This window comes from Buteo buteo, chromosome Z, assembly GCF_964188355.1.
Source record: "Buteo buteo chromosome Z, bButBut1.hap1.1, whole genome shotgun sequence".
Taxonomy (NCBI): domain Eukaryota; kingdom Metazoa; phylum Chordata; class Aves; order Accipitriformes; family Accipitridae; genus Buteo; species Buteo buteo.
The window spans coordinates 70,353,643-70,365,584 of NC_134204.1; the positions used below are offsets into that span (position 1 = coordinate 70,353,643).

The 11,942-nt window shown below is 43.8% G+C and overlaps 1 protein-coding gene across 2 annotated transcripts; it reads left to right on the top strand.

Annotated features, from left to right (window-relative positions):
* On the top strand, nucleotides 1-10,656 carry CDO1 (cysteine dioxygenase type 1). Of its 2 annotated transcripts, XM_075020267.1 has the most exons (6): nucleotides 1-505; nucleotides 2,806-2,883; nucleotides 4,867-5,024; nucleotides 7,521-7,694; nucleotides 8,012-8,020; nucleotides 9,904-10,656. In XM_075020267.1, exons 1-6 carry the CDS (start codon nucleotides 327-329, stop codon nucleotides 9,966-9,968), a joined length of 663 nt encoding a protein of 220 aa, XP_074876368.1. In that variant the 5' UTR covers nucleotides 1-326; the 3' UTR covers nucleotides 9,969-10,656. The 2 variants fall into 2 exon arrangements, with proteins under 2 accessions (XP_074876368.1, XP_074876367.1); XM_075020266.1 differs by lacking the exon at nucleotides 8,012-8,020 and having other exon boundaries at nucleotides 21-505; nucleotides 7,521-7,690.
* The last annotated feature ends 1,286 nt before the right edge of the window (nucleotides 10,657-11,942 follow it).

An 11,942-nucleotide genomic window follows, 5' to 3' on the forward strand; every position in this document is an offset into this window, starting at 1 on the left:
CTGCCTGCCCGCCCGCCCCAGGCGTTAAAGCGAGACCTGCCCCGCACCGGGCTGGACGGAGGGGCGGGCGGGCGGGCGGAGGGCAGGCAGCGGCAGGCGGTACGAGGCGCGCCCGCGCAGCCAGCTCTGCCTGCCCCCGCCCGCCGGGGTCGGTGGCCCCGCTCCCGGGGACGGGCACGGCTGGCCGCGGGCCCGCCCGCCGCCGCCCGGCCCCTCCGCCCGCCGGGGCGGTGGTAGGCTCCCGCCGTGCCTCCCGGCGCATAAAGGCAGGCGGCGGGGGCCGGCCGGGGGGGCAGCGGCTGGCGGCGAGGGAGCAGCCGGCGAGGATGGAGCAGCCGGTGCAGACGGAGACGTGGAAGGCGCGGAGCCTGGAGGAGCTGGTCCGCATCCTCCATCGGATATTCGCCGAGGACAAAGTCAGCGTGGAGGAGGTGCAGGCGCTCATGGAGTCGTACGAGAGCAACCCCGAGGAGTGGCTGCAGTACGCCAAATTCGACCAGTACAGGTACAAAACACCCCGGAGCGGGGAGCCCCCGGCGCCGCGCCCCTCGCCGAGGTGCGAGCGGGGACCGCCGGGACGCGGAGCGGACGCCCCCCCCCCTCCCCCGCCCTTCCCCGACCCCACAGCCCGACAGCCCCTCCGGCAGAGAGCCCGGGGGGGGGGGGGGAACTGCAAAAGCCCCCGGGGGGGACGGGGATGGCGGTGGGGGACGACGACGGGAACCGCGGTGCCCCGCGGCGGGGCCGGGCGGGGGCGGGGAGCGGGCGGGGCGGCGGCGGCCAATGGCGGCACCGGCGCCCGCGGGCCGCGGTCCCGACCGCGGAGATAACCCACGGAGGACAGAAAAACGTGCTGAAGCAACTGAAAATAATAATAGTTAAAAAAAAACTTTAAAAAGTTGGGGGGGGGGGGCCCAAGGGAAGCCTGTTGGCAGCAGAAACCGCCGCGCGGGGGTTGCGCGGAGTGCCGGGGTGGGAGAGCAGAGCGGTCCAGAGCGGGTGTTTGGTGTCTGATGCTCTGCCCCACCGGTGGGTCGGGAGCTGTCAGCCCCCCCCCCCCCCCCCGCTTCAGTCCCTTCCTCCCCCCGGGTAGTGTCGGTCGAGGCTTCTTGCTGCTTGCCAGGAGGAAGGGAAATACCTGTTAGGGGATTGAGTCCCTCCTACTTTGCTAAGAACGGATTTATTCCTGCCATTGGTGGCTTCCCTGTCTTAAATTTGAGTATAAATACATTTTATTTGAGCACTTCCTTCAAAAAAACCCCAAAAAACCCAACCCCAAAACTTTTCCTTTTAACCTTGCTATCATGAAAGCATCATTCTGGCTTGAGTTTTTTTAGCCTCCTTTCACTGCCCGTTGACTATCCTCCATTCAGAACAAATCACAAAATTTGTAAACAGAACATAGGAAACTAAGAATTGGAAAAACAGAATGTGCTAACTTTAGAAGTACGCATGGCGGCCTTTTTTTTTTTTTTTTTTTGGCCAGCGAGACCTGCTGTACAGAAATAACAGCACTTGAAAAGTTCAGTCAAATGCCAGCATTGATTGCTTATGTTCTGACATCATAGTAAAAATATGTCTACCTAATATAAGCGCAAATTGCGAATGCAGTGAGAGGCAGCATGTGGATATACATGTTATGCTTTGAAAGTAATTCATCGTGAGCATCCCATCGTGACTAAAATAGAGTGGTCTTACGGGGAAACTAATTAAAAAACATTCAGTTGACATCAGTGCACTTTGTGTGTCCCTGCTTGCATCTTTTAGGCGAGAGTGAGGTGTCCTGTCATCAGCCTAAGGATTTGCTTTCTTTGGGAAAGTAAAGTGCAAATAGTCATGACTAAAGCTAAAATGGAATCAGAATGTTCCCCTGAATGTTACTTGCACCGTAACAGCTAGAAGCACCAGCCCCAGATCAGAAAAGCCTCACTATGGAAAGTAACATATAGAGCAAAATCCCAGTCCCTTCTCTAGTGAACTTTTCACTAGAACAAGATGAGCAGCAGCTCAGGGGAGCCTTTCAGGACAGTACGAGGAAACAAACATAAGAAGTTGCTATTAAAGATATTTTCAAGCCCTGAGAGCAAATCACAGTCTCCAACACGCATATCGATAAAAAGCCTTTAGAAGCAAGCTCATTCTGTGCCACCTATAAGTTAGCACATGAAAAATCATTTTAAGAAATTTTGCTCTGATAAACTTTGTTTAGAAGTAGATGCTGGCAGAATTTTCCCCACAGGTGTTTTATGCAAATGCTACAGTATGAGACGCAGAACTGTCAGCAACAGAGTAGGAGGACCATGTACAGAAAGCCTGACATCTTATTTGTTTGTTTTTTTGGCTTTGTACAAATGAGTGCTGCGTAACAGAAGGAAAGCCAAGAGTATCTGAAAAGGATCTGTAGAAGAATGTAACCATGTATTTTTCTTGTTTCATTGCAGTCCTCTGTTTCTAATTATAAGCCAGCTGCTGAACTGACTTCATTCGATAACTATTTTGATTTGATCCTGTCTACCACTCTAGCCTCAGACTCACAGTTCCCCCAAATGCCAATCATGTATGTAACTCAAAAGAAATATGATTATAAAGTATTAAATATGTCCACTTTTTTCTTCCCAGAAAAGAGCTTTTACAAAAAGAAGCTTAAAAATACAGTTTCACTTTTTTCCAAGTAAAACTTGGCTTTCAAGAAAAAGAGTAAAAAGGATCTTTATAGGCCACAACCTTCCTTCATAAACATGTTTGTATAATTTTGTATTTTATAGGCATATCAGTACAGTAAAAAGCAAACACTTTGCATTTCAGGTATACAAGAAATCTTGTGGACAATGGAAATGGAAAGTTCAACTTGATGATCTTATGCTGGGGTGAAGGGCACGGCAGGTTTGTATCCAAAGTCTGTGGGTTTAGCAAACAGATATAAAGACACTGTATGTTTCACTGTCATACAGAAAGAGAATAATAATCAGCCCTATATGAGCTGTCAGAAATTGTCTGGAAACTAAGCAGTGCAGAGATCCTATTGGTATAGCAGTCCTGAAAACTTTTGCAAGTTTGTACCTCATGCACATTTTTAGAGCACTCTTTTAAAAATGCTCTGTTTTTCTACCAAATCTAAGCTTCCCTTCTGCCAGAGGAAGTTTTTATTCCCAGGGATACAGCAGGTCCTGTGGGCAGGACGGGTTGACCTGTCCAGTGTGTCCTATATGACAGACCCAACTGTCTCAGAATTGGTTGCAGAAGCAGGACTTGGTGCAGTTTAAATAGTCTTTGTTCTCTCATGGTGTTTAAATCCCGCCTCTGTGACAAGATGAGAAAAGTAGGTTTGGATTGGGACTGAAGGCTGTGAGGAGGGAGCCCCTTTCCAGGAGTAATTGGCTTTCTTTAGGTTCATGCATTTCACCTCCTCCCTCAAAAGGGACCACATTGCTGACGTGGCCTCCTGAGTTTTATACATAGACTGTACACTGGGTTGTGTAGTCCTTCAAATGTGAAGGCAGGATCTGTCCCTTGGAGGGTCTTTCACAAAATGTTGGCTAAAACAAAACATGGAATAACAAAATTTGCAGGTTTTGACTGATTATTTTTGCATATAAATAGAAAACCTAAGGAGATGTTGGACTAGTTTTTTGTTTGTTTTAATTGACCATGCAATTGAACATTTACAGTATTCTCTAGGGGATGCCATGACGTTATACTCAGAGGGATATAGGAACCAAGCCCACCACCTCTACTCCTTCCGGGCTGTTCCCACAAAGCCTGTAATTTATGTCAAACTGTGTTTTAGTTGGATAAGCATTTGCTAGAGCTAGTCTGAGACCACAAGTTGTTTTTTGCCTCCTACATGAGGAGGATCAGATTGTTCTTATGGCTTGTGGAAGGAGTGTGACAACGTGGCATTTGTGAACTGTTCTGTGCCTGAAGCAAGTTCTGCTCTCTTGGCATCTCAGTTTGTAAGAAATCCTGACATTTGTTTACTGAAAACTGTAATGTACAAGTACCAAGTTTTTGATTGAAACTCATTAGCACTGTACTTCTGGGAGGGTCGAATTCCCCCTTCTCCCTCTCCCTCGATTCATGGAGAGCTCTCCCTTTGTCCTAATCCCATTGACTTCAGTAACTGTTAGTCCTCTTTTTAAAAAAAATAAAACCAAAACTAAACTCCGTACCTAGCCCATATGTCTCTAAATGTAGCAATTAAAACAGATTGGAGCAAGGAGACAGATCAAGCAACCAGACAAATCATACCAGATCCTGCTGTTTTGTTCAGGTTTTGCCAAAGTAGTGAAATTAACAGCTTACTGTAGCTGGTTGTACTTAGTACTATCACAGTGAGAGGTACAGCATTTTTTCTTCAACAAATGCATGTGCACCCCAGCAGTAAAGAGACCATGGAAATTAAGCAGAAGTAGCTCATTTCTCCCACATTTTGGGAGCAAGCATGGTGGATCTGCAAACATAAGGTATATTTGCAAGTTTATACCAGCCTCTGCCTGGGATCACTGTGGAAAGCATTGTTTTGTTTCTTGGCCCACAAGAGTTTTTGTTCTGTCCTCCTCCCTCCTCCAGACTTCCTTTGTATTTCTCTGTGGCAAAATCATAAGCTGATCGATATCTGACACTTCTCCAAGTCCTGCTGTATGTGAGCTCATCTCAATGCATTTCTAAAGTAGCAGTTTTAAGTAGGCATACCTTAGTTACTGTGAATGTTTTTTTCCTAAGACTTTTGTGCATGACCCATGTGCAATGGCGTTTCATTCTAGGGCTATGTCCAGATACAATATGCTATGCCATCTGTCCTGTTTGCTGTACTGAAATTAAGTATGTATATCACACTGAGTTTGGTTATTTGTTTTACTTATATAGCAGCATCCATGATCACACTGACTCACATTGCTTCATGAAGATCCTCCAGGGAAATCTAAAGGAGACTCTGTTTGAATGGCCTGAGAAAAAAGGGAATGGTGAAATGATTAAGAAATCAGAACGAGTTTTGAGGGAAAATCAATGTGCCTACATTAATGGTAAGCTATTAAGTTTGTTTTCACAACTACCCATCCATGAGTCTTACTCCTAACGGAAGAGTTCAACTGCTCTCTAGTCTCCTACCTTTAACAGTACAATACTAATGGCCTTATGCTCAGTTTGAGAAAGTGGCGCTCTACATTCTGCACAAACCTGTATTTAGATTCAGTAAAACAAACAACAAAAAAATGTCCTTTTAACTCACTCTTAAGACATTGCAGCAATTGCTTGATGCTTAAATATGCCAGGTATGTCTTCTAGACCAAGCACCCTTCAGCACTGTGTCCCTAATGACTATCTGAAATTGCTTGTAAACATAGACCTTGAATAGTATTCTGTGAGAAATAAGGGAACCAAAGTTTAGATAGCTTAATCACCTTGATTTTTTTCAAAGAAACAATCCTTTCCATCAGTCTTTGAAATCCTAGGTCAAAAATGTAAAAGCTGTCTGTGGAATATATTGACCAGTCAGGAACACAGGCCTCAGTCCTCGGTGCTACTTCTGGTCCAAATCAACAAAAGACTGTAAAGCTGAAGTGCAGCACCAGCAGAATTGAAATGCTCAAGTCTACCCAATCTACAAAAAAATTGCCTGACTTCACAGATGCTGAGAGATTACTGAGTCTCCACTAGTAAGGCTCCCTTGGTACCAAAATCCATGCCCTTACATGTATCTGTAACTATCACCACCTTGTGCTGTGCTGGAAGGCCATCCTGGAGCGGCCAGCTGGCTGTAACGTACGCTGATGCTATGAAAGACATTGCACATCATGCTGAACAGCAATGAGTTCAGCAGAACAACGGCAAAGTGTTAGAGAAGGGGGCTGTCAGCCTTTTATGTGATAAGTTAAAAACTGGAGAACACACCTTGTAGGGCTGAGCTTGGGAACTCTCCAGTTGCAGGGAGCCTCCTGCTGGGTTATGGACTAAGCCAGAGTGAGAGCATTGGGGAAGAAAGACTAGTGCTCTGCAGCCCTCTGTTGAAGGTATGCTACATTAAGTGAAAACACAAAATCCATAGGACAGGGAATGCAAGAAGGAGCTTGACGTGTCTGCTGGTGCTCTCGTGCCAGGGACGTGGGTTCTCAGGTTTTTCCTGCCTATGTGGTGTTTTCCAATGCAAGCAATTGCACCCTGTGTGCATTTCATCCAAAGCTTCCTTGGTTGTTTTAAACAAATTTGGTATCTAGTTCTCTGAGGCAGTTTGGATCTCTGCCATGTTTCATAACAGATGTTTTCATTTAAAAGAAACAGGTAAAACAAGTAGAAGGAAAACACTGACAGTGTGTTGATTGCCCTAACTATTTCAACAGTGAGTGACCTTCATGTTTCTATTGCATGCTTCTTGGTTGCTCTTGTACTTTATTTTTAAGGTTAGAATCCACTAAACAGTGTTTATTCGAGCCTCCCATCAGATGAACACAGCTTTAGGACTTTTTTCCCCTACGTCCTCTATTTAGATAAACTATGTTAATGACTTCAAGTTTACACTTCAAATAGAGTTAAGAGTGTACTCATGATTCTCAGGGTATTATGCCTACATTGCACAATACAGGTCTAGGTATTTTATAACATATTAATTCAAGTACAAAGGCCTGAGTTGTTTTTACAAGCAGGGTCATAAATTTAAATTCAAGGTCTCTTTTAAGTAACTCAAATTCTTTAGTGTAGAATGGAAATGGTTTGTTTTATGGATGTGGTTCTTCACACCTTACATTTTTATGTAATAGCTTTATTTCTACTCCACCATTGCGGAAAGTGCCATTAACTTCACTAGTAACCACACAACAGATGGTGCTTTGTTTTATTATGTGTTCAATTATGCTTATTATTCAGTTACGGTTGGAAGTATGCCAGTCACTACTAATTTGTCACCTTAGTCAAAAGAGCAGACAAATGAGAAGCCTGTTCTCCAAACTAATAAAGTGGAAGGATTAATTAAACAACAGATGCCTGCAGTCCATAAGTCCATGCCCCACAAACATGTAGCTGGCTTTTAATATGGCTGATATCCTTGTTATCAGGCTAAGAGTTAGAAATACAAAAAACTTTTCCCTGTAAAATGTCTTGCTAATTTTTAGAAACACAAACCTTCCTGCTTCTGGAGCTTCTACAACAGCATCATCTCCTAGGAAAGTAAATAACCTTGAAGTCCTTTGGGAGTGACACCTAGAAAATTACTGACAGATGGCCTTCCTTAAGTTGTTTGTTTTTGTTTTTTTTTCCATGGCCTTTATCCTGTCGCAGATACCTCAAAAGTTACAAGAAGTGCAGAAGGCAATAATGTATTTTGAATTACCAGTGTATTTAGGAACCTGTGCTAGAGAACAGCAGTCAAAATCCCTGTACTGAGTTACTCGTTGCCCGTAAAAGTGCAGGCATGCGTAACTGGCTTGCTCATGAGTTTTGGTTTAGAAAGCATTTTTCCACGGATCTGAGACCTCGTTAATGTTCCCGCTAACACAACATCTCGTTTCATGCCCTCGCTGGCGTAGACTCCATTGGCCTGCACCGTGTGGAGAACATCAGCCACACGGAGTCCGCCGTCAGCCTGCATTTGTACAGCCCTCCCTTCGACAGCTGTAACACCTTTGACCAGAGGACTGGGCACAAGCACAAGGTCAAGATGACCTTCTACAGCCAGTTTGGAGAAAGGACTCTCTGCGTAAGTAGGAGATAACACGCTCCCTGCCCAGCCCCGGGCTCTGAGCCCCTGCAGGGATGGGGATGGGGACTGGGACGGGGATGGGGACGTGGACGGGGGCGGGGGGCTGCCCTTGGCCCAGGCCTGGCGGAGCACCGCTGCCCCGGGACAGGCAGGAGGTCCAGCAGCCCCACCTTTCTATACTCGATTTGTCGGTTTGCGCTTCCCTCGGGTGGAGTTCCCTGCTTTGCAGCTTGCCTCCCCTTCGTCAGCAGGAGATCAGCTCTGAGGAGAGAGGAGGATTAATGAGAGTTTTGCTGCTAGCTAGGCGTTGTCAGGCAGCAAATGGTGGTCAATGCAACCTAGCCAATGGAAAACTGTGAAGCAGCCACATTGTTTTGGCCAGCTTAAGTCATGTGTAACATTTCCTGCCTAAACTGTTCTGCCAAAAAGCATCACATTTCAAGTCAGTTGTTTTAAAGCTTGTAGCTTACTGTAAAGAGTTCTTTAATAAATTTAATTCTTTAAAATCAAAACTTCAGCACAGAAAGACTTGCTCTGAGAATGAGTAGACTGGTTGGCTGTTGCATGCATTCTTGAGCAATGGCATGAGATTTTATTGTATAGAAAAGAAATCTTAAGATCACCTTTGGGGGACCAAGCTAGGATATCTGGGAGAGTTTAGTAGGGTTCCTTTTAGTGCTCTTCCATACATTGGGGAACATAACTACTTACACAGGGAGAAAAGACAGGTTCTTGATGTTCAGCCGCAGAGGTTCAAAGACTTTGGTTTTGTTAGATACAGGACACTTTCACCTTTCACTGAAGCCAGAAGTTCAGTGCTCAGGAGTTTCCCAGAGTAAGGCCTTAGTAAGATCCAGTTAAAATTTTATATAATCAACAAAAAACATGTAAATTATTTCTTTGAAGCTTGTCACATTACCCGATTACAACTTTACCAAACAGCTGAAACACAAACTTTGACCTTCCCGAGTTTGAAAGGTCCTTGAGAAAGTAAACTCAAATTTATAGTTGAGATTTTAAAGGGGAATTAACATGGAAAAATGTTGAACAAAATTCATGCAAGAATTCAGTGTTTGCTTGCTTTTTTTTTGTTTTGAAGTTATGAAGTATGTAAGATAACAAGTGAGACTAGATGTTTTGACTTGGACTATTTTCCTACTCTTGATCTATAACCATCTGGTAGTGTTTGTACCTTTTGTGGGAAACTGGATCTGGCTTACAGGAGAGAGGTAAATCTTAGTTATTGGGTCTCTTTCATGAATTCCTGTAAATTGAATTCCAGTAAGGGAGAAAGTGGTAGCGAGTCTGGGCTATCCAGCTGCCTGAAATGACTTCACACTATAAAAACCTTCTGGTCTCAGTGAGGGTTTCTGGAAAGCTGACTGGAAAAATCAAACTTTCTTCTGCTTACCAGATCTCAAAAGGATGTCAGAAGACAGAGAGCTATAAGTTAAAAAGACCGAGAGAGCAAAGTATCTATGTAAACATATGTATATGTAAAAATGTGAAGTACACTTGTGTATCTTCTATGAGTGAGAAATCTGCCTAGTTAAAGCATATTCAGTGCTTCCTCTTTGTCTTAAATTTTTCTGCAGGTAAAAGACACAGGTAAATCCCTAGTGGCTTCTGACTATGATGAAGTCTTAATTAACTAACTCTCCAGTAAATACATAGCAAGTTATATAGCCCTAAAAATTAAAATAGTATGTAGTACGTCCAAGGACTTGGCCATGGAAATAACTGTTTACACAGTTCAGGTACAAACCATGAGAATAGCAATGTGAGTGTTCACTGAGGGAAAACTGATTTTGTCTTGGGTGTCACAGCACATCAGTTCCTGCTGCTAGGAATTTTGCTGGGGGAGGCAGTTTCTCTTTGCAGTCTGTCTTCCAAGCTGGACTTTCAAGCACTTTCTGTCAAAATGAAGTAGAGCAGAGTATCGAGGAGAGAAGATAGTCTGAAGGTGGAAACGCACCTCAGCTGTCCTTTCTGCCATGGGCTTGCTCATAGTCAGACAGAGCCAATGGACAGGGTGATTTTGTCAGATGCACAGTGCCCTCTATAAAACTGTGGCAAGGACTACTGAAAATAAATGACCTAAGTATTTTAACATGCTTAGCTACTCTGGGAATAAAGGCCCATGCTGAAACATGAAGTAGGCGGTGACTGTCTCTTTGCTTAAAACAGCAACCTCTCCTCTTTCCTTTTAGGCGACAGCAGTGCCGCAGGAGAACAACTGAGAAGCACCAGCACATGTTTGCATAAGACCTGCTGAATGTCTAACCAGGGACAGAAGACGCATGGCTAAGGCCGACAGCCAGCTATATTTCTATACCTTGTACATAGGAGTACACTAGGGCAGCTTCCAGGCCACCCACAGTTCCCCCGAGCAAATGCTGATCATGGGACACTAAGCTAACTAGTGGCATAAACTACTTCAGAGGTTAGATGCCTTTTCTTAGGCTCTTGTCAGAATTAAGTAATTTGTTTTCTGATTCTAGCCTCCTTTTAATTCCACTTCTGAGAATATCAGAAATAGGGTTTTTAAACATCATCTGACACTACTTAATAGGCCTACATGTATGTATGCTCTCAATGTAATTAATAACTATATAGACTTCTAAGCTTCCAGTCACTTGTACCTATGGTAGTACACTAGATACAACTAACAGCAGCTTTTTTTTTTTTTTTTTAATTAAGTCTTTTAGGTTTTAGTGCTCTAGGCCATTTTGATAGTTTTGTGCATTTTTTACTTTTTGTTTTTTACAATTTCATTTGTCAGATCTTGTTTTAAATAGAAGCAGTGAAATGCTTCATGCACAATGATTTTCAAAACTGATTGGGCAGAGATTTGGGGTTTTAATAAGACTAATCATACTTAATTCAGCTAATGTCCAGTTTCCAAAGTATTCTGTATAGCTACTGAAGCAGGTAACTAAAATAAAACTGGATTTGTGCACAGATTTCAGTTTTCAGCCTTTTGCTCCTGGTAACTAAAACATGCATCACACTTTATGAAAATCCACATTCCTCATGAACATCTAAGTCTTTTCCAAGCAATACACTATTAGAAAAGGCTTTTAAAAGTTGAAAGTATTTCAGGCATGTGAAGAATCCTGATCCCAATTAAGTTGGTGGGAATTCTGCCATTGAGTTCACTGATGCTTAGTTTTATCCTCCAGATTTAGTTACAAGGAAAGAACCATCTTAAAAAAAAATTAACTCTAATAAACATATCAAAATCAGCAAAGCTGTATGCACTGAGGCTATCCCAGTCATTTAATGCAGCTAATAATATAAGACAAGTAGAGAATTTGTAGCAAGTCTCCTAGCCTGGTTACTTAGGCAGCAATTTAACAGTATCCTTTTTGGATAAGCCACATGTTTCCCTCCATATTGGCAAGCCCATAAAACATTTGCTTTATGAGACCCTGTTTCCAGGGTGGCTGTTTCCAATTTTCAAAAAAATTTTGAGCAGCATAACAGTTTTTAAGTGAACCTATGCCCCTGGGCTGCAATTACTCCTTGAAGGCCATTGGGAAAGCAGTGGGTGCTTTGCCATATCTTTTTTTTCTTTTTTTCTTTTTTTTTGGGGGGCGGGGGGGTGGTGGTGGAAGAAAGGGGGTATGGAAGGAGAAGAAGAAAAATGAAAAGATAAAACAGGCCCAAAGGCAAAAGAACAGGGGTAAGCATCAGCAGTGAGGGGACTGTCTGCATGAGGCGAACCTGGAAGCTGTGACAAAGAGGGATCAAAGGAACATGCAGCCCAAAACTGGAAGAAGGATTGGGAGCAATGACACTGCAGGCATAAAGAATCCCCTGTGCTTTTTCTGGGCCCCAGTGTACCCCAGTGTTTAGCAAATTTCTTTCTCATTCACTATGAAATAATTCCTGAATAATCTTGTCAAGCCAGATGTTGGGCTTGAGCATCTTAATTCAGCATGGCTCAAGTTGTTATGAGAGTGTCACAGCACTGGAGATGAGCTGAGGCTGGTAGTCCAGTCACTCTGCTCATGCAGGGTCACCTACAGCAGGTAGATCAGGACTACGTCCAGCTGGGGTTTGAGTGTCTCCAAGGATGGAGGCACCACAGCCTCTCTGGACAAATTCTTCCACTGTTTGACCACCCTCACAGTAAAAGAGCCTTATGTTTAGACAAAATGTCTTGTATTTCAGTTTGTACCCATTGCCTCTTGTCCTCCTCTCCCTTCTCACAGGAAATGAGAAGTTTCACTTAACTTACTTCAAA

Excerpts from the sequence above, each read along its gene's own strand:
- CDO1 (XM_075020267.1), top strand. The coding sequence starts at position 327 with ATGGAGCAGCCGGTGCAGACGGAGACGTGGAAGGCGCGGAGCCTGGAG. Across the intron at positions 2,884-4,866 it reads TGGGGTGAAGGGCACGGCAG|CAGCATCCATGATCACACTG; the intron begins GTTTGTATCCAA and ends TTACTTATATAG. Across the intron at positions 5,025-7,520 it reads TCAATGTGCCTACATTAATG|ACTCCATTGGCCTGCACCGT; the intron begins GTAAGCTATTAA and ends TCGCTGGCGTAG.